This window comes from Nelumbo lutea, chromosome 1, assembly GCF_056320005.1.
Source record: "Nelumbo lutea isolate HS-2025 chromosome 1, American lotus-T2T, whole genome shotgun sequence".
In the NCBI taxonomy this organism is placed as follows: Eukaryota; Viridiplantae; Streptophyta; class Magnoliopsida; order Proteales; family Nelumbonaceae; genus Nelumbo; species Nelumbo lutea.
Genome location: NC_142684.1, coordinates 109,989,547 through 110,011,328, shown reverse-complemented (window position 1 = coordinate 110,011,328; position 21,782 = coordinate 109,989,547). Strand labels below are relative to the sequence as shown.

The 21,782-nt window shown below is 38.5% G+C and overlaps 1 protein-coding gene across 2 annotated transcripts in view; it reads left to right on the top strand.

The window, feature by feature from the left end:
* LOC148876757 (uncharacterized) overlaps window positions 1-17,144 on the top strand; it is a 46,053-nt gene extending 28,909 nt beyond the window's left edge. Inside the window, exons 5-8 of one of the 2 annotated variants that reach the window (XM_088968012.1) lie at window positions 942-1,078; window positions 1,929-2,009; window positions 16,436-16,502; window positions 16,597-17,144. In XM_088968012.1, coding sequence (XP_088824138.1) covers window positions 942-1,078; window positions 1,929-2,009; window positions 16,436-16,502; window positions 16,597-16,896 — 585 coding nt within the window. In that variant the 3' untranslated portion in view covers window positions 16,897-17,144. Of the gene's footprint in view, window positions 1-941; window positions 1,079-1,928; window positions 2,010-16,435; window positions 16,511-16,596 lie in introns of both variants that reach the window. The other variant, XM_088968020.1, reaches the window with a different exon arrangement.
* Window positions 17,145-21,782: the final 4,638 nt, after the last annotated feature.

The following is a 21,782-nucleotide window of genomic DNA, read 5'->3' as shown; positions in this document are numbered from 1 at the left end:
TGTTTTTCTTTTTCATGTTTTTGTTCAAGATGCTCTCTCTGGATTGTTGATTGCCCCAGGTTTCTCAGGGATGGAGATGGAAAGGGAATAATGGGTGGTAATTGGCTGGAAGAGTGGAGGGGAAGATGGGCTTTGGTATTTATGGCACTTTATTTGAGAGGAGAGACTTTTGGCATTCAGGGTTGTTAGCGTAGGGGTATTTCTGTCTTTATACCTTGAGTGATGTTGTTGATCTGTAATGTTGTGTTGAAACATGTGCTCTTAACTTAAGTAAGGGCACATAGGTCTTTTCAGTTATGTTTTAATAATAATATAAATACTTACTGGCCGACTGGGAGAAGTCAGGTTGACTCTTTCAGTTCGAACCAGAATTCTCTCTTCTCTCTTTCTCTCTTTCTCTCTTTCTTTATCACTCTTCTTCTTCTACATAACTGAACTCGGTCAGGCCGAACTCTAAGGCAGACCTGAATTATAACAAGGGTGAACATCTCCATGCTAGACCTTCCAATGAGCCAGCTAATTCTCCAGCTAGGATGGAGTAGGCAGAGATGTGATGTACAGGGGTCAGGCCCCTCCTTTGTAGATTTTTGTTTGTACAGGTTGGCTGAGTGGATCAGCCCATGATTTTTCTTTTTCTTTTTCTTTTTCATTTTCATGTTTCTGACTTTCTGGTTAGATACCCCTTCTTTTTTTCTGCATTTTAATGAATTCCGATAGTAGCTAATAGAAAAAAAGTCTCAACTCTCAAGGTTAGCCAAACAAATGGAAGAAATAAAATTATTGAGATGCATGGGATTATGGGATGATTCCAAATTATTGGATTTGTTAACTTGACCATGCAGAATTGGGTGCTGATAATACCATTTATACAAATAACTTTCCCTTCTTGGTATGGTGAATTGAGATCTTCAATAACTAATGCTGTTCAAATATTTATGCAGATTGTACATGGAAATCAATCTTGTGCTGCACATGTTATCTCTTTTCTTGTTCAAGCTTATGGAAGAGCATTGCCAGTCTATCTTCCTGTATATTTCATTCCTGCACTAATAGTTCACCGTCAAGGCCTTCTGAAGAGGTATTAAATCTGTTTTGATATCCTTTTTGATATATACTATTCTCCAGTTGTTTCTATTTGCAGCAACTTAGTTGGATGGATTCCTATTACCTAGCTAAAATTCCTACTGTAAAACTTATATTAATGAAGATTCAATATAAGTAAGCTTAAAAGGAAATCTAAGCAACCAGGTATGATGATCTCTTCTGCATGGAAGATGGTTCTCCTTGTAGGGGTTACCTTTCTGTCTTGAGTGGTCCCTGGCATCAAGCTAGATACTGTGCATTCACTCAACTGGTTTAAAAACACTACGATCATCACAAGGGAATATCAATATGAAATCAACATAAGTATAGGATAAGGTGTTCACTGATAACTATTCAATGAGTATTCCTGTGAACTTTTCTTTGTTAGATATGTTATTGCTGGGGACTTTGGTACTGATCTTGGTTAGACCTCCTTTCGGCACTGAAACTATCTGCTCTTTTTCACTATTCATAGTTGAATGTACTTAAGTTTCCTGATCACATAGCCTAATCTTTTCTTCTGCCCCCCCCCCCCTTTTTTTTCTGTTTTTAACGTGAAGTTTCTTCTTTTTCCAATATAAAAAGATAATGAGATAAAATTTGGATTGATATTTTGTTTGGAATGTGTTTCTGCTATTTTTCTTTTCTTTATTAGGGGTGCAACTTGAGTGGGCTTGGGTTGAGATTTTGTTAAATCTTGAAGGGGCCTGTCACAAGGGCCTGCTTGATGCGGTGTAAAATGTTCAACTCAGGTACCTGAGTTGCATCCCTATTTTAATTCATTGTACTTACCTTAACTGTCCCTTTTCATGACATTGTTTTTATCCCCTCTCATCTATATGCAGCCCTTATACAATTTTGGGGAAGGGTCTCCTTGGCACAGCAAGATCGAGCTTGTTCCTTTCTGTATATTGTACATCAGCCTGGTTAGCATTTCATTTTGCTTATAACGCTTTGATCCAGTTGCTATCTTACAATGGAATTCCTATAAATGGTTGACTTCATGAATACAGGAAAATATATTAAATTTCTGCATTTTTTTGCTACTATTAAACTTCTGCAAATTGGAGTTTGTAATTTTGACAATTTCATTTTTCAATTATTAACTATATGAACTAAATAAATGTTCTTTTTTCATTTAAATGAAGTCCTCTCATTTTTGCATTGCTGCACGGCAAAATGAAACTAAATTTTGTTTTTAATAGAATTTCGAAATCTGGTATCCACAGCATAATCCCTTGAGCTCTATCCTTATGGAGCCAGTACTTACAGAAATAATCTCACCCTTGTGTCATGTAAATGCTTTGTAATAAGAAAACCTACTTTATGTAAACAGCAGTTTTCTATTAACTAATGAAGCTCCCTCCCAGTTTCAGGCTCTTTTTATGATATAAAAAAGAATGCCAAAGAAAGTAAAAATACCAAATGATTAAATTATGGGTGCACAGACTTAAACCAGTGGAAGTTTGTAAGTAGGACTAGTCAAACTTGTATATCCAGGAACCTTTTGACATTTCCCCACCCTGAAATGGAAGTTCATTGCTAGATATTAGTCTTTATACCTAACAAGTGATTAGATAGAGTAATCCTATTATATTTTTTTTAGCAGTAACAATCTCAAGAATTTTATCAGTAAAACTCAAAAGGAGACAATAAGAGAAAGATGGAAAGAAAATGTCCTTCCCTGCTAAAGAATTGTGCTCCAGTCCAATTCCCCTAAAAATAAAGGCTTTTGTTGGGGTGCTGCTAAGCAAATCTTGAACACCTGTGTTAGACTTCAAAGGAAGTGTACAAATTGGTCCCTTTCTCCCCATGTTTGTGTAATTTGATGGAAGAATGGGGAGAGTACCAACCATATTTTTTTTGCAGTGCCCCTATGCTTCAAAGATTTGGCATCATTTTTGCTCTTCGATGGGAGAAGTGTGGATAGCACCTTCTAATGTGGTGGACCTGTTTAAGCCACACTTTTTGATATACTCTACACAAAGAAAGAAAACTTGGTGGCAGTGTATGAGAGGGGCAGTGCTTTGGGGTTTGTGGTGTGAAAGGAATGGCAGGATCTGTGAAGAAAAATACAGGGAAGTGGAGGAGATGATTGAACTTACAACTGTAAGGGCTGATCATAGAGCTCAGATCAATAAAGATATCATTGGGATAAAGGTGAATGTTCTGCTAAGGGGTGGGAACTTTGTTGTGAATTTTAAAAGCAGGGTACAACAAATGGTGGTGGATTGGAGCCTACCTGGAGAAGGAAGCTACAAATCAAACTTTGATGGGCGCTATCTTGGAAATCCTGGGACTTCTGGAGTGGGAGGACCGGAGGAGTGGTCAGAGGCTCTGGTCATAATGTGATTCTCAGCTACTTGGGACCGGCTGGTTTCGGAATCTCCTTGAGGGCAGAACTGTTAGCTTTAGTTCAAGGCATTAAACCAGTGGCTCAGCAGGGTTCTTGAATATAATAATTGAAGGGGATTGCTAAACTGTCATTAGATGGATGAATTCTCAGGATCAAGTTCCTTGGCAATTTAAAATGCTGGTGAGGTTGGATTTCTCCTTGGGTACCAGATTGAACATCTCATTCATTTTTTTTGGAGAAAAAGTAATGTATTAAAAGATGCAAAAAAGATATACAAAGGAGTGCAAATATGTTAGCTGATTCTTTGGCTAGGTTGGGGGTAGGGAAGGATTGTTTGGATTGTGGTTGCTCAGGCCTGGGCTGTAACTTATAATTTTTCCTATCTTTTTTTCTTTGGTTATCTCTGCTGTATGTTTTTTTTGGGATGTAGAGGATGTGTTGTACTTGGCCCACCAACTTTGCCAAGCTGAGTGGTTTTCTCTCTTCATTAGAGATCTTTATTTCTGATGCTTATCAAAAAAAAAAAAAAAAGATGGAAAGAAAGCCCAAGGCTGTCACACGCCTCCTTGTACACCACAGCCTTATCCCAACTATATGGGGTTGCCTACATGAATCTTGTTTTGCCAGTCCATTGTGTGTAATGCCATATCCATTATTAAATAATTGTTGCTTAAATCATTTCTTACTACTTCTACCCATGTCCTTTTTGGTATACCTCTTGGCCCTTGCCCATCTAGCCCCTTCAACTTTGTAACAAACCACTTCTTCTTACAGGTGATGTTGATGGTCTTCCATGCAAATTGCCATCCTGGTCTACTTTGTCTCATTTTATTACCTATTGGAGCTTCACTACAAATGAGTTCATTTTTAATCGTATCCTTTTTAGTTTTTCCACTCATCTGTCTCAGCATATTGTTCTTAATTACCCAACACCCTGCTCCATACAAAAGGAGTCTCCACTAGAATCCTTGCGAACTGGTGAAGTTTTGCTTTCTTCTTGTTCATAGGTGAGGTTGCGATTTCTTCGGTGCTGGCGGCAAAAGGAGTTTCTGTGAGAGAGCTAGGAAAGGTAGAGGATCGGTTGGAGTTCTTGAATTGATGCTTGGTAGGTAGGTTTGTTTATTCTGACCCTGATATTAGGGACATAGAGAAGTGGGTGAGCGGTAAATGGAGACATCTAAGCTTTTCCTATGTTAGGTGAATGGGGGTTTCTATGCTCTTATTTAGTTTCAGATGGAAAGAAGATATGGAGAAAGCCCTAGTGGGCTACTGTGAGAGAAGTTGGGATTAAAAAGGTAACCTGAATTTTTTCCCAACGATGGATGCCATTTTTTGGGAAGTGTTTAGGTTCTATGAGATTTGTCTGGTTAGATGTTTATGGGGTTCCATTACACGCTTGGAGCATAGAAGTGTTTAGGGCAATAGAAAATGCCTATGGAATTTTTAAGAGGTTTGACTTTAGAAATAGGAGATGTGAGAACATCCAGTTCACAATGATTCTAGTGGAGATTGAAGATTTGAATTTGATTCCTACATTGCTGGATTTGTTCTGCGTTGATGGGATTTTTCAGCTAAGGATAGTTGTTGCTGGAGAGGACCCTCTATTTTGGATTTAGGATCAAAAAGCTACTAGGGAGGCTCTGAAAGAGGATGGGGTGATAGAGCAAAGGAGGTTTGGTCATTTGTGGAAGCTAAAAATTTGCAGAGGAAGGTTGATAGGGGAGGGGATTGTGTTGCAAATTTAGTTTTTTTAAGGACCGTGGATCAAAAAGGAAAAAAGTTAGTGAGATTGGCTTAGTTCTAATTTTTGTCCGACCCAACCCTAGGTTGTCCCTAATGCAAACCCTATGATTACTTCAATGAGTAATTTTAATAGCTATTCTAAAGGGCTAAGGATGCAAAAGATCTTAGAGCAGATAGGAGTATTACAGGGGAACTGTCTATGGTAGAGGGGATTACAAGTGTTTCGTGAGAAAGTACACCTATTCAGATGAAGGCACTCTTGAACTTGTGCAAGAATGAGAAGAGGAAGAGAGGAGCTCTCTAACGGTAAAGGCGAAAGGAGGAAACTTGCAAGTAAAAAGCGGAGGATCTAAGGCTGGATAAATCTTGTCCAGTTTTGGAGTAATCGAGGTTGGTTCTAAGTGTGACTTCGAGGCGGGAAGGGAACTGATCAAGAAAATTTTCTTGAGTCAACATGCCTTGGTGGAAAAAACCGTGTTGCAACTTGCAAGAGGTAAGTCTTTTTGAGCACCTTTTTTTTTGAAGTAGAGGGTTGAAAAGGTTTGATAAAGAAATGTGACCACTTCAGGAGGGAGAAAAAGAGGCAGAGTTGGCTGTATGGCCTATGTATTTGAAATCTCTTGTTTCCTTGTAAATTGGGCAACTCTTCAGTAAAAACAATTGTAAACTTACTTCAATTTAATTAATAAAGTTTATTTGCTGATAAATAAAGAGGTAGAGTTGGATGCTTCAGTGATTTTGGAGAGAGAGGGGACACTAAGTAACCTTCCAACTCTTGGGGAAGATGTGGAAGACTCATTGACCTGTGAGGAAACAGAGAAACTCTTAGATGATAGGGTTCAATCTATTTCGATTGACTTTGTAGTTGCTAAAGGAGGTGGAGATAAATAAAGGACAGGAAATAAAGGTAAATTCTCAGTTGTTTCTTTTAAAGGGGGGAGAAGAGGACCTGGCATTGGATAAAGTGGTAGACTTAGAAAGAAGATAGCAGCCGAACAATTCTCAGATTTCTAGGGTGGTTTTGGAAAACTCTTCAAGATTGGAAAGGACAGAGGAAAAGTCGGAGGAGTGGCTCTACCCTTTTACAATTGTTCATGAATCTATAAAAGGAGGTGAAGATAAAGAAAGGAGAGGAAATAAAGGGAAAAATGCCCGGATGAATCCTGCTTCAAGGTTTATAGAAGGAAGAGAACTTATCGAAGAAGACCTTTAACAGAGGAAGAAAAAAATCTAGGATGATGATGGCTCTTTTGACGAAGCTGAGAGTTTGAGTCAAGTGAGGAGGAAGCTTATATTGATGAAACCCACCGTATTGACAGGGCCAATGACTTGAATAAAGTGGCTGATGTGGCAGTGGATGTAGGTAAAGTCGTGGGTTTGTTAGTGTTGGGTGGTGAATCCTTTACAAGAAAGATGTTTCAAGAGTGGAGGAAAGCTACAAGATGCCTGTAAGGGAGAATGTTGGAGATCTTCAAGAGTATCCACTGTTATCTGATGAGGGCCATAATGACTTGAGTACAACTAGACCGGAAGAAGTCGATATTGAAAAAGATGCAGCAGTAGTTGATGTTCAATTCTTTAAGAATAAACACAGATTTGGAACTAGAAAGGATCAATGAGAAGCCTTCTTGTTTGCTAGAGTTCAAGAAGAATGTTTTAGCAAGTAGAAGACTTAAAAAACAGAGAAAGCATCGGGATGTTTTGGTTTGAAAGGTTTTCACTAGACTAAAGGGGGTATTTGGAAAGTCTTTTTGTGTGGTCTTTTGTGTTTCAAAGTTTGGAAGACCAAAATTTGGTCTTTCTCCATTTGGCAATGAAAGACAGGAAGCTAGAAAGGCCTATGCCCTAAAAAGCTCATAAAAGCCCAAAATGGAAAAAAATCTAGAATCTTCAAACGCAGCTTCTGTCTTTTCTGCACCTAAAATCTTTCATTTAATAGCTCTATAGACCATGGTAGACTAGGATACTTACCAAACAATCTAGATCTTTAAAGACAAGAACCCAAAAGCTCATTACATCTTTTGGCCATCTAGGATGTTAGAAGATCTTCCTAAAAGGACTTGCCAAAAGGGGGTCCCTTTGGGATTAGACGAAACAAGAAGTTATTGAAGATTAAGAAAGCCTGAAGAAGAGTTTAGTGGTCTAGTGGTTTAAAGGTTGTAGTTTTTGAGAGTGGTTTTGTTCCTGGTCTTGTTAGGGAGGGTGTTGTTTTTAAAGGGGTTTGAAGTGGGTTTGCTTGTGTTGTCTTTGAGGTTGTGTTTGGCTTGAGTTGTTTGAGATTTTGGTTGTTGTGGGGGCTTGTTTTAGGTGGATTGTTGGCTTTTGGGTTTCTGCTGGTCTTATGCTGAGGTGCGTTTGGGTTGGAGTTCTTGTTTGGGAGTTGAAGCTTGTTTTTTGTTTTCTCTCGAGTGACTTCTGGTCACTCTCCTTTGTATGTTTTCCTTTCAATAAATTTTATTACAAAATAAAAAAAAAAAAAACTCTATTCTATACAATAAAGCTAGACTTACAATTGTTTTATAGAATTTTCCTTTTAATCCAAGGGGTGTTTAACAACATGGTTGGTTTTGTTTTTGAAAACAAAGCCAACTAACAGGTTAAAATTGTATTAGGATTCTATGCTACCAAGGGTGCATGTGGAGTTTTATGTGATAGGCGAATACCATTTAGGAAATGTTTGACAACATGGTTGGTTTTGTTTTTGAAAACGAAAAGAACTGCCACATAAGCAAAAAAATTTAACCTGCACAACCTGACCTCCAGTATATAGGTAGAGTTTGCTGGAGAATTAGTACTCTTAATCTAGTGGAACAAGTTGTTCCCTCTAGCTACTAAGAATTTTGTCACTCCCAATGCCAATAAACCCAAGACCCTCACCTCCATCTTTCCTCCAATCCACTATGAATCACTGTCAACCTCCACGTAGAATATCCAAGAGAAAAGGACATGTGGAGCCCCCTCAACACTGCAGAGTCCAACTCTGTAGAGTCCTCCATCTCACTAGACCATAGTGCACCTAAAGTATCTTTTCTCATGCCTCCTAACATTCCTCCTATATTCAAAGTTCTTGGGTTGCCCATAGAGTACTCATCAAAGTTGCCTATGATGTAAGAAACAGCTTCTATGGGCCTTGTAAAGACTAGTGCAGCTCAAGGTTCAAAGTATCGGAAATACAAGGTGTACCGAAAAGACAATTTTAAGAGACGTATCGGGATATGCTTTGGATACGTATGGATACAAACGAAAAATCAAAATACGCATAAAATATGGTAGAAAATTCAAATAAATTCAAAAAATATATTACTAACAACATTTACAAATTTTATATGATTGTAAATAAGTCATTTAAATGTCAAAAACCATAATTTAATGGTTTATATAATGTGTGACATATCGGGACACAATTAGTAACTGTTGAAAAATGATGAAATAACTAAAATGTAAAAAAACAAAAAAAAAACTAAAATGTGAATGCCAATTTCCAAAAAAAACCAATATAATTAATCTTAATATTTATCAGTATATAAATTTTAATAATTAATTCTAGCATTTATTAATAAACAGTTGTCACTCATTAAGAAAAGTGAAATTTTACTTAAAATTAAAAATACATATAATCATAGCAAACAAATGAGTGGCTCATTGGCGAACTTGTGGTTGTTAAAATCAAGTGACCAAGGTTCAAATCTTGCTATATCTTGCTATAGCTAAAATTTGAAGTTTTTACACTAACAAAACGAAATTAATGAGAGGATAATTAATTAAAGGAATGGGTAAAATACAAAAAACCTCCCCTTAAGTTTCTGACAATCATAAAAACCTCCCCTATAGTTTAACTTTGGCAAAAACCTCCCTTCTATTTTCAAAAAAAATCAACAAAAACTTCCCTTTCGTCAACAACCAAAACGAAAAACGTTAAACCGATGATATTTTCAAAATACCCATTTTACCGCTCCGATTGTGACGCATGGCACAACCATGAGTTCTCTCTCTGTGGTGGCGATCCCTTTGTTTCCAGTCCCAATTGTCTCAATCATTTCTCCGGCGATATCCCAGCATCACTTGGGAGATTGCCGGTGACGGTGAGCTTCAATCTGAGGCATAACAACCTCACCGGAGAAATCCCTTAGACTGGGGATGAGCCTCCTAAATAAAAAAATCAATCAAAGAAACAATGGGCCTAGAAATTAAAAACGTAAGAATCAAGCTAATCGGATTTGGGCAGCCTAGCAATTGGACCGGCCGGAAAGCGAAACCTCACTGTCACGGCATCATATACGCACTGGCCAAATGGTACATCTGCCTTTTGCATCCGAACACACCTCACAAACGACTGATATTGAACTATTCATCAGGATATGCTCTGTGTTGGATTGAAGTCTTTGTATGTACGAGTATTCGGCTGATAAGAGTTCTTATTAGCCTATACTTAAGTTTAAGTTGTCCTGTACTGGGCCTTTGTTAATGGGCCTAATCCTGTTTAATGTTTTAAGTTGTCTGGGTGTCCCATCACTAATCAGGGGCATTCTAGTAACTTCTTGTATCATTGTACTACATCATAATATAAATAATAGTACTGTCGATTGAGTAGTGTAGTTCGACATTCCAGCATCTCTTCTTCTTCTCTTTTCTGCTACTTCGGCTACAATAATTTAGCTTTCATGGTATCAGAGCATTAGCTTCTTCTTGGTTTCAGCCGGCACACACTCTCTTCTCTTGCTGTCTTTTCATATTCTCTCTTCCTTTTCTGGGGTGCTGCAGTGAAGATCTAGGGGTGTAAGAGAGTAAAGCAAGTTCGAACCTAGGGTTTCTCTTGGTTGTAGGACTCAAGGGATTTAAGACCCAGAAGTAGATGTCCTACTAGGTTATTTCCAGCAAATAGTAGCTATTTGGCTACTAAGAGAGGTCTGTGTAGGACAGACTTAGTTGAGGACTGATTTCAGCAGTCCTAGTATTGGCCGCAAGGAAGGGCACTCTCTTTACAGCTCCAGTACTCGAAGTTCAAGTGGAGTTTGCATAGCACAATAGTTGAGAACCCTTAGCTTCAGGTCGGTTACCAGCCTAGAACTCCTTGCTTGCTGTTGTAACTGAACTGTTTCAGAACTGTGACAGTCTCGGCAAGTCTGAAACTGTGTCGAGTGCTGTCAAAACCTGTTGTGATCATTTCAGCTAATCAGATCTGCTCCAAAACTGGTTCAGAACCTTCAGAACTGCTTCGTCTAGTCTTAATCAGTGTCACCTACACAGTGGCTGCAGTCAAGATGTCTTCAATACCCCGAGATGTTTCTTCTAGAGATAACAGGCCTGCGGCAAGTGGGAATTTTGTCACCAGCAACAATGATGACAACTCACAAAATACACCAGCATTGTCTTCTTCTCCTATGGGGCAGGTTGTTGATTCCTCTGGAACTGGTACTTTGGGCTTCACTGCTAGTGAGGTTGAGGTCCTTAGCAGGGCATTAGCCCGTCTAAGAAATAATTCTTTTGCTTCTACATCTCTTGCTAGATCAGGTACAGCCTTTGCCTTCAATGCCACTGGCTCTATTGACTCTACTTCTTGGGTTATTGATTCTGGTGCTACTGACCATATGACACATATGTCTTCCCTATTCTCTTCATATCATTTGTTGTCTAGTCAGAATAAGATGAGAGTTGCTGACGGGTCTTTCTCCACTATCTCTGAAAAGGGAATTGTTGACCTAAGCAAGGACCTCTCTTAAATCAATTTTACATGTTCCCAGTCTTACCTCAAATATTTTGTCTGTTTCAAAACTTACCAAAAATTTGAACTGTAGTATAACCTTTTTTCCTACTCATTGTGTCTTCCAGGGCAGATTGACAAGGAGAACGATTGGGTGCGGTCATGAGTATGGAGGCCTCTACTACCTTGATGCAGACATCGGCTCAGCCTTACAAGCATCTGCTGCTAGTAATCCGGAAAGTGTGGAGTCAATAGCTAAGATGCATCTTTGGCATGCTAGGCTAGGTCATGTGTCTTTCTTATTAGAAATGTTGTTTCCCGAATTGTTTAAGGGCATTTCAAGTCAGAGTCTAGCCTGTGAAGTATGTCAAATGTCAAAACAATGTAGAACCGTGTATCCAATTTGTGCTCCTTTTGATTTGGTTCATTCTGATGTTTGGGGACCTTCACCCATTGTTTCCTTTGATGGCTTCCGGTACTTTATCAGTTTTGTTGACCACTATTCTCATTGTACATGGATCTACCTGTTAAAAGGACGGGATGAAGTACCACGGATAGCCATGGCATTTTGCAAGATGATTGAAACACAGTTTAATAAGAAGATTAAGCAATTCAGGTCAGACAATGCTGCTGAATACTTTGAAAAATCCTTGAACTTATTCATGGAAGATGTTGGCATACTACATCAGTCATCCTGTGCTTATACTCCTCAGCAGAATGGGGTTGCTGAGCACAAGAATAGACATCTATTGGAGACAGCTCAAGCCTTACTATTCCAGCACAAAGTCCCCAAGCAATACTGGTCTCAAGCTGTACTTTCTGCACCATATCTGATAAACTGGATGCCATCTAAGGTGTTGGGTATGAAAACCCCTTTCTCTGTTTTGTGCCCCACTCTTCTAGACTTTCCCCTTCCTCCTCGGGTCTTTGGCTGTATATGTTTCATACATGTGAAGGATCCAAAGAAGACCAAGCTGGATCCTAAGGCTACAAAGGGAATATTCTTGGGGTACTCTCCTACACAAAAGGGTTACAAGTGTTATGACCCTGTCTCCAAGAGAAAGTATGTCACCAGAGATGTGGTCTTCTTTGAGTCTCAACCCTATTTTCAGTCTTCTCAGAATCCTCTTCAGGGGGAGACTAGTGGGATGGAAGAGGATTCTCATTCTCCCTCCTTTTTTGTTCCCCTATCTGCCTCGGGTCTTCCATCCTCTCCTCCTACTCCTTGTTGTGACATTGCGGGTCAACCCAGTGAGGCTCTCACTGTGCCGATTACCTCTCCCGACGCTGCAGATGTTCCTGAAGGCTCCAGTAGGCAACAAAAAGAGATACTTACATACAACAGAAGGAAAAGGGGCCCTCAACCTCATGACAGCAACCAATTGGACTCGGATCAATCTATCTCTACAACCCAAGGTAATTTCAACTCTCATACTTCTGATTTGAATCTTCCTATTGCTCTCCGTAAGCCTATCCACTCTTGCACCACTCGACACCCCATTGCTGATTTTGTTTCTTACTCACATTTATCTCCTGCCTATCACTCCTTTGTGTCTTCTCTTTCCTCTGTGTGTGTTCCTTCTAGGTACTCAGAGGCTGTGTCTGATCCAAGGTGGAAAGAAGCTATGAATGAAGAGATGAAAGCCCTAATGAAAGCAAGAATTTGGGAATTAGTGGATCTGCCAGAGGGGAAGACCATTGTTGGGTGCAAGTGGGTGTTTACTATAAAGCACAGGGTGGACGGGTCCATTGAAAGGTACAAGGCCAGACTTGTGGCAAAGGGGTTTACTCAGAAAGAAATGATTGACTACAAAGAAACCTTTTCCCCAGTAGCAAAGCTCAACACAATTTGGGTTCTATTGTCACTAGCAGCAAATTTTTCATGGGAACTTCATCAACTGGATGTGAAGAATGCCTTCTTAAATGGTGACCTTCATGAAGAGGTATTTATGGAACCTCCACCAAGCTATGACTTTAGTAGAAATGTGTGCAAACTGAGGAAAGCATTATATGGGTTGAAGCAATCTCCCCGTGCATGGTTTGAGAGGCTCTGTGGGGCCATGAAGAAAGTGGGGTACACTCAAAGTGGTGTAGACCATACCTTGTTCATAAGGAGACATGATAGCAAACTTACTGCACTCATTGTTTATGTGGATGATATGGTAATTACCGGGAATGACTTGGAAGAGATAAAAAGACTGAAGGAGTTTCTAGCTTCTGAATTTGAGATCAAAGACTTGGGTCATTTAAGATATTTTCTTGGGATTGAAGTTGCCAGGTCAAGAGAGGGAATCTACATATGTCAGCGGAAGTATGTTCTTGACCTCCTAGAGGAAACAGGCATGATGGGCTGCAGGCCAGCAGATACTCTAATGAGATAGAATCATGGCCTGTAGGAATCAGTAGGGGAGGACTACTGTGACAAAGAGAGATACCAAAAATTGGTAGGAAGGCTGATATACTTATCCCTCACTCGGCCAAATATTGCTTATGTTGTGCATGTTGTCAGTCAATCTATGCACTCTCCAAAGATCCCTCATATGAAAGCAGTTGAAAGGATTCTTAGGTACTTGAAGACTTGCCCAGGGAAGGGAATTCTCTTCAGGAAAAACAATAGAATTGAAATTGAAGCCTACACTGATGCAGATTGGGTTGGGTCTATTGGAGACAGGAAGTCAACCTCGGGTTACTGTACATTTGTGGGAGGAAACCTGGTCACATGAAGCAGTAAGAAGCAGAATGTAGTGGCTAGATCAAGTGCAGAAGCAGAGTATCGAGCTATGGCCCATGGGGTTGCTGAACTCTTATGGCTCAGAACTCTTCTTAATGAACTTGGCATTAAGGCTGAAGGTCCTCTCAGGCTGTATTGTGACAATAAAGCTGCCATCAACATTGCCAACAATCCCGTGCAGCATGACGGGACAAAACATATTGAGATTGATCGACACTTTGTTAGAGAAAAAATTGTCTCGAGTGAACTCTGTGTGCCTTATACTCCATCTGAGATGCAAATTGCAGATGTACTGACTAAAGGGTTGGCAGTAGCAAAGTTTAGGGACATGCTTGGCAAGCTAAACATGATTGATATCCATGCTTAGCTTGAGGGGGAGTGTTGGATTGAAATCTTTGTATGTACGAGTAGTCGACTGATAAGAGTTCTTATTAGCCTATACTTAAGTTTAAGTTATCTTGTACTAGGCCTTTGTTAATGGGCCTAATCCTGTTTAATGTTTTAAGTTGTTTGGGTGTCCCATCACTAATCAGGGGCATTCCAGTAACTTCCTGTATCATTGTACTACACCATAATATAAATAATAGTACTGTCGACTGAGTAGTGTAGTTCGACATTCCAGCATCTCTTCTTCTTCTTCTTCTCTTTTCTTCTACTTCGGCTATAGTAATTTAGCTTTCACTCTGTAACGCTTTCATGCTCTATATACGTACGTGGGTTCATGTACGTGTTCGTCGTAGACATCATGATCTTCTCTCTCATCCCTTGCAGCTTCTGTATCTGGTTCTCATATTCCACGCGCCCCAACCCCAACATCCCTTGTCCTGCGGACACACTCCAGCATTGTAGTTTGACTATAGAATGGCAATAACCTCCTGGAATCCTGTCGGAGAGTAATTTTCTTTGGTGGAGGTATTTTCTCATGCAAGAAATTGATTGGTCGAGGCGGTAGGTAATTATCCCTTGTCCCTCTTCTCTCCCTCCTCGACCGCTTCATCATTGTGACGAAGAAGCAATCTTTGTCTTCAAGAATTGTAGAAAAAATCTACCTTGTCGGTAATCGGAATTCTACGGCGATTTCCCGGTGATGATTTTGATGGTTTTTGATGGATGAGAGAAATGGTGATCTACTGAGGAGGGATTCCGATTTTCTAACTAAAAAAGGATCGAAAATTCTTGAACTCCAGAGATGGATGCACATTGACGTTGCCGAGATCAATTTCGTGCTCCCCATCAAAGAAGATCATCGGGAAAGAAGCGATTGTGGAATTCTCTGTCATATTTCGTTGCTCCGCCGACGAAACTCTAGGGCAAGGAGTTTGGATGAATAAGAAGATACAAGAGCAGTTTTTAAATTGGAGAAAGGCACGAAGTTTCCTCTTTCAAAACTGAAAATGCATGAAGAAAGTGATGCCGGGGAGAGGCTCATCACAACTGTATGCATTCTAGTCTGAGGGATTTCTCCGGTGAGGTTGTTATGCCTCAGATCGAAGCTCATTGTCACCTGCAATCTCCCAAGTGATGTCGGGATCTCGCCCGAGAAATGGTTGAGCCGACTGGAACTAGAAACGAAGGGATCACCGCCGTAGAGAGAGAACTTGTGGTTGTGCCATGCGTCGCAACTGGAGGGATAAAATAGGTATTTTGAAAATATTATCGGTTTAATGTTTTTCATCTTGGTCGTTAATAGAAGGGAGGATTTTGTTGAATTTTTTTAAAATAAAAGGGAGGTTTTTGCTAAAGTTAAACTATAGGGGAGGTTTTTATGATTGTCAAAAACTTCAGGGGAGGTTTTTGTATTTTACCCTAAAGGAATTAATGAGAGAATTTGAATTAGGCGCTAAAATTCATATTTAAATTTAAATTTGCCTTGGAATAATTGACTAATTAATGAAAGAGAAATCAGACTTAATACTATGACATTAATGAGAGATTCGGTATTAAATATGGATTAATGAAATTAATTATGAACCGAATGTATCGGACTGTTTTGGGCCCGCATCAGCCGATACAGATTAGAAACAGCCTGATACGGGCCGATACACATTCCGCGTATTGGGTTCTTGTCGGAATGATATGTATAGGCTGATACAACCTGATACATTGCGATATTTTGAACCTTGGTGCAGCTAACTCCTTGAGACTTAGGAGGATTTAAGAACTATTAAATTCTACCTTCAATACTTACAAAGGGAAATTTAATTAGAAAACAAAAACAACCAGATTCCGTTTATTCACTGTAGTCATTAAGGAAATTATGGAAATTTTTACTATAGATGCTGTTCTGAACAGAACAGAATGGCAAAACAGGATTCGTGTTTTTCTTCTTTTCTTTTTTTTTTTTTCTTTTGATAAGCAAAACGGGATTCATGTTGCTGGCTCCACATGGTTGAGACAAGGCTTAGATGATGATGATGATGCTACTCTAATTCTAATTGTTTCTCTTAATATTTCTAAGATATAAGCAGAATTTTATGGGTAGGCGAACATTGTTTAAATGTTTGAAACATTGGAACATTTTAACTGGCATTAAGCGTGACTTGTGAGGTCCTGTTCTTGTATTCTGATTTGTGTACTTTGCCTTGCCAATAATGTAACCGATTGACAAGAATGATACTAAGTTTTGGCAAGTTCTCCCATGATTAGAAGTTTGAGAACATTATATTGTGAAGTGGATGCTGGAAAAAGGGCTCAATTCTTTATTGATCAATAAAAAAGGGCCCAAACTCTTGTTTTTAATGCTCAGAAGTACACTGCCAAGTGCCATCTATTTGGCTTTGGAAAAAATAAAACAATCAGCAATTGACCTTTTTTGTTCCAGGATGTGGACGTGCTTGCTCTTCAGAATTTTTAAGAGATGCAACATTTCAATGGTGGTGATGGGAACGGTACATAGGTTTTCCTTACTCCCTTGACCTGGCACGCCTGACCCTCTCTCTCTCTCTTTGAAAACTGAAATGTATTGCTTGCGTCTCTGTACAGTTTCCTCCAGGTCTGGCCTTGGGAATTGAGAAGAAAAGCAGAAGGATCGAAATCTCTCTTTATTGCTTTGCAAGAGCTATTGACAGCTTCTTCACATGCATGGCAGATGCCGGTCTTTTGCCACCGGCGACTAAGCTGAAGAGAGCCGATGTGGTTATATTCAGTTTGTCAACAGCCATCATCATGCACTGTTACGCACAAGAAAGGGAAGTTTTCCGCTCCAAGTACTTGAATGTTCTCGATTGGGTGTTTGGCGTTCCGCCCGCCATATCTGAAACTCCACGTTGCAAAAACACTTAATATGGATGGGCAATGGCCCAATGGGTGTTTTCAAGGGGGAGATTTTGATTCTTATTTTAAACATGACAAAAGAGTTCCTATTTTTGTAAATTAGAACAACATTTTTTTCTTTGAAGGCCGACCAACACAATTCCTACCACAGACAGAATGTAAGTGGTTAATCTTATGCCAGTTTTAACACCGATAAATTGAATACTGGCTCAATTTTGGCTTTCAAAATTTTAAGTGGGTTAATCTTGTTTCCTAGATATCCTGAAATCTGCATAGCTCTCTATAAATGATTTGGTATCCAGGGTTTCCCCCTGAATTGATCAATGGCAAAAAGGATCCATAGGATATCGCTTGTCAAGGTGTCATTTGGCAAGTCTTTTTTGAAAAGATCTAACAATCCAAATGGTCAAAAGGCTTATTGAGTCTTTGGGGTCTTACCTTTAAGGCCCCATTCATTTTTTGGTAAATTATTTACCCAGGTAAATGCACTTACCTAGGTAAGTGTTTCCCAGGAAAGACTTGCCCGAGTAAATGCATTTACCTGGGTAAGTATTTCACAGGAAATATTTACCCAGGTAAATGCATTTATTTATGTTCTTTTATTTTCCATGTAAACCAGGCAATAACCATTTTAGCCATAAAAATTTACTATTAAAAGGCATTTTTGTTTCATTAAGTGTTGGCAATTTTCCTATGGAAATGTTTTTTACTTACCTAGGAGATGGGTATCACTTGGTCCCCAAATAAATCTAATAAAAGAACATGGGTTTCTTGGTTCCCCCTCTCAAAATCCAAAAAAAGAATGCCACCAAAGATCAAGACCATTTGATAAGTATTCTTGTCTAGTGGGCTGTTAAAGGAAAGATTTTAGACACAAACAAAACTTCATTTGAAGATCCCTGATTTTTGGACGTTTTGAGCATCTACAAGCTTATTGGGACGTGGGTCTTCTCATCTCTTATCTGTCAAATGGAAAAAGACCAAATTTTGGTCTTTAAAGATTTGAATAGCCTGAAGACCACATGGAACAGAGGTTTTCCATTTGTGTTGAATTCACATTGAATATTATTAATAAATTAAATTAAAAATATCAAAAATATAATATATTATTAATAAAGTGAACTAAAAAATGATTTTGATATTGTATATCAAGAATAAAATGAAATGAATACATCTTTAAGGCTTGAATCTATTAGGGATCAGTACCTTGTCCTTTGGGTCAAGTGACAATTTGGTATTTGAACTTTAAAATGCGACAATCCAATACCCGGACTTTCAAAATGTGACAATCCCCCAATCTTCAAAAATGTTACAATCCAATACAATGTTGTTAACCAGTCCGTTAATTAGCCGTTAAGTGTCATTTGAAAAGTAAAAAATGCCCTAAAAACTCCATCTAATTCTCTTTACCAACCATCCAAAAAGTGACAATAAAATGAACAGTCCCAAATTATAGATTCTTCTAAACAGTCACCAACTTTTTTGAATAGAAAATGGTAATGGTAATGGTAAAATTACCCAAAGCATATAATAGGATAGAGTGGGGATTCCTCAATCAAGTAATGGTAAAATTAATGTTTGGAAGAATCTGGATTGATTGGACAATGGAATGTGTTTCCTCTATCTCATACAAAATCCTAATCAATGGGTCCCCAAGTAAAACTATCTACCATAGTAAAGGCCTAAGACAAGGAGACCCCCTGTCTCCTTATTTCTTCCTATCAGTCTTAGAAGTTCTCTCTTCTCAATTGAATAGGTTGGTGAATGCTCAACAACTATCAGGAATCAAAATTAATCAAGATTGTCCTGTGATCTCTCTTTTATTTTTTGCAAACGACAGCTACTTCTTTTCAAAAGCTGATTCAGCTGGAGGACAAGTTCTTTTGGAAACTATCAGAAAATATGAACAAGCTTTGGGTCAACAGGTAAACTTGTCAAAATCTGAGGCTTTCATTAGTGCAAATATGCACCCCAAATTGCAAAAATTGTTAGCTAGAACTTTGGGTATGAAGAAAGTTGAACATCCTTCTACCTAGGTTTACATACAGACATTGGGAAATCAAAGAAAACCTTATTTGGGTAATTGGTTGAAAGAGTGGAAAGCAAGACAGAAGGTTGGCAAGATCTTCTCCTCTCTCAAGCCGGAAAGGAAACATTAATTAAATCAGCGGTTAATGCCATTCCTGCTTAATCAATGTCATGGTTTTTGATCCCAAAAACTATTTGTAACCAACTGTCTAAATTGCATAAGAGAGTTTTGGTGGAATGATAAAAAAATCAAAAAGGAAGATTTATTGGGTCAGTTGGGCCACAACCTATAGGAATAAATTGGATGGGGCAAGAGGTTTTAGGGACCTCATTTGTTTAACCTTGCTCTCTTGGCAAAACAAGCTTGGAGACTATGTATAGATGAAGAGAGCTTCTGGATAAAGGTGATTAAAGAAAGATGCTTAAAAGGAATAAATTTTCTAAATGATCCTTTGCCCTCTAGGGGCTCTTAGGGGTGGAAGAGTGTGTTGGCTGCTAGGGGGATTATAAAGAGAGGTGCATGCTGGTTAGTAAATATTGGTTCAAATATTACAATATGCGAAGACCCTTGGCTTCCAGACATCCCATGTTTATTCAGGGCCCAAGAACCAAAAATGAAAACATCAGGGTAATTAAAGACTTAATGACTGCTTAGGAGAGAACTTGGAATGAGAGTCTAATAAGAAATAACTTCAGTGAGGTGATAACAAGTGATATCCTCAGCATTCCTTTAGCAATAGGTGAGTGGAAAGACATGTTAAACTGGACCTTGAGTAAAAATCGAATATTTATAGTAAGGTCTGCATATTTCACAGCTAAACAGATAGAGCAGGAAATTTCAAATAATCAGGTAAGCAGTAGAAAAGCAGTATCTTTCGATAAAAACCACTGGAAAGATCTTTTGAAACTGAACATTGATCCCAAAATTAAAATTTTCTTGTGGAAATCTTGTTGGAATGCTCCAACAGTAAAAGAAAATCTGAGGAAGAAGTCCATAGGAGATTCAGACTTAAGCCCAATTTGCTAGAAAAAGAGTGAGTCAATAATTCACTTCCTTTTATTGTGTGATCATGCAAAAAAGCAGTCTGGTTTTGCGAGTTCTCTGCAAAAATCAAAGTGGTAAAGAAAACAATATGTTGTCTATCTCAGCAATAATCTTATGGTCAGTTTGGAAAAGGATAAATGCTTTTATATTTGAGAATGTTTCAGTTAATCATGTTGCATCTCTAATGATTATTAACAGGATGATAAATGAGAGGAGATTGACTTCCCAACAAGGACGGCAACATTATTCTCCAGTTCCTAATCAGAGGTCGAAGTCCTTTTTTTGGTCTCCCCCAACAGCTGGAGTCCTGAACATAAATGTTGATAGAAGTTTGGTTTCAAAAGGTAAGGCAGGTTTTGGTGTGGTTATTCGTGATCCTGAAGGTAAAGTGGTGGCAGCTCTTTTTGGCAGCTGTACAGTGAACTCACCCATTCAAGTTGAAGCTTTTGCAGCCGTACAGGGGTTAAAGACAATTTCTCTTTTTGATGGTTTCAATTTCTGCCTGGAAAGTGACTGTTTAAATTTAGTGACTGCGATCAGCAAAGGTGTTTTGGAACTGGCTCAGGATGCAGTCTTTCTAGCTAGTCCAGGACTTTTTAAAGGGTATTACATAGGGAATCAAATAGATTGGCCCATACCCTTGCTGTAAAAGGGTTAAATGAATCTGGATTGTATTTTCAGGAGCTAGCCCTCGGTAGGGGTGTCTATGAAAAATCGAAAAATCGAATTGAACCGAGAAAATTGAATTGCAAAATGTGGTTAACTGAATTGGTCGATTCGAAATTTTTGAAAAATCGAAGGACTGATTTGATTTTTGGTTAGTTTACAAAAAAACAGATGGTTAATCGAACCGACCGATATATATATATATATATATATTTTTAATCTATATCACATATTTTCTATATATTATATATAAATATATACTTATATTATATTTATAATGATCTATTGATAAATATATTATATATTTTTAAAATGTTTATAATATATTATCATTTATTATTTATAATATAATATTATACATATATTTATATAATATATATTATAAATATAAAAAACTGAAAAATCAAAAAATCAAACCGATCAAAAACTGAAACCGGCAGACCGATTAACCGATGGTACCGGTTCGATTAACCGTGGACACCCCGAGCCCTGGGTGATTACAGGAGCTAGCCGTGAAAGACTTTTTCTGTTCTGAAATTTAAATGCATTTTTTACCAAAAAGAAAAAAAAAATTGATGTTTGACAAACAAATAAAATTTTCTAATGGAAATAATTTGCTTATAAATTTGGGATTCTAGCACAAAAAGGTAACTTTTGACATCTAATGGCAACAAAAGGTAACTCTTCTGTAGAATATCATAGACAAGGCATCTTTTGCAAGGTAATATCACAAAAGGGAAGTAAAACATGAGGTGCATCCGCCGTATGGGAAAATGCGCTTGATGCATTTTTTATGACAAAACTGCCCCTCTTCCTTTTTTTTGCAAAATGCATCGAAAACCCAAAGAAATCTCTCCGCCTTTCTCTTCCTGTTAATCGACTGAAGCTTTTGAAACCCCATTGTTCTTCTTCCTAAAAAACTATAAAAAAATCTTAGTCCTCTCTCCAAAATTGAAAATAAACCCTATTATAGCCTTTATTCTTCGTATGAAACCCTGTTCATCTTTTTGTTGCTAATAAACTACGGCAGCTGCAATCCAAGAGCTTCTTCCCAAGAAGCTCCCGATGGTGAATTTTTGGATGTTAGCCTTGCTCATGACGTAAAAACCTGCCCAGTTTTTGTTGCTCGAGACATCAGCCTTGGCCACGCGAAGGC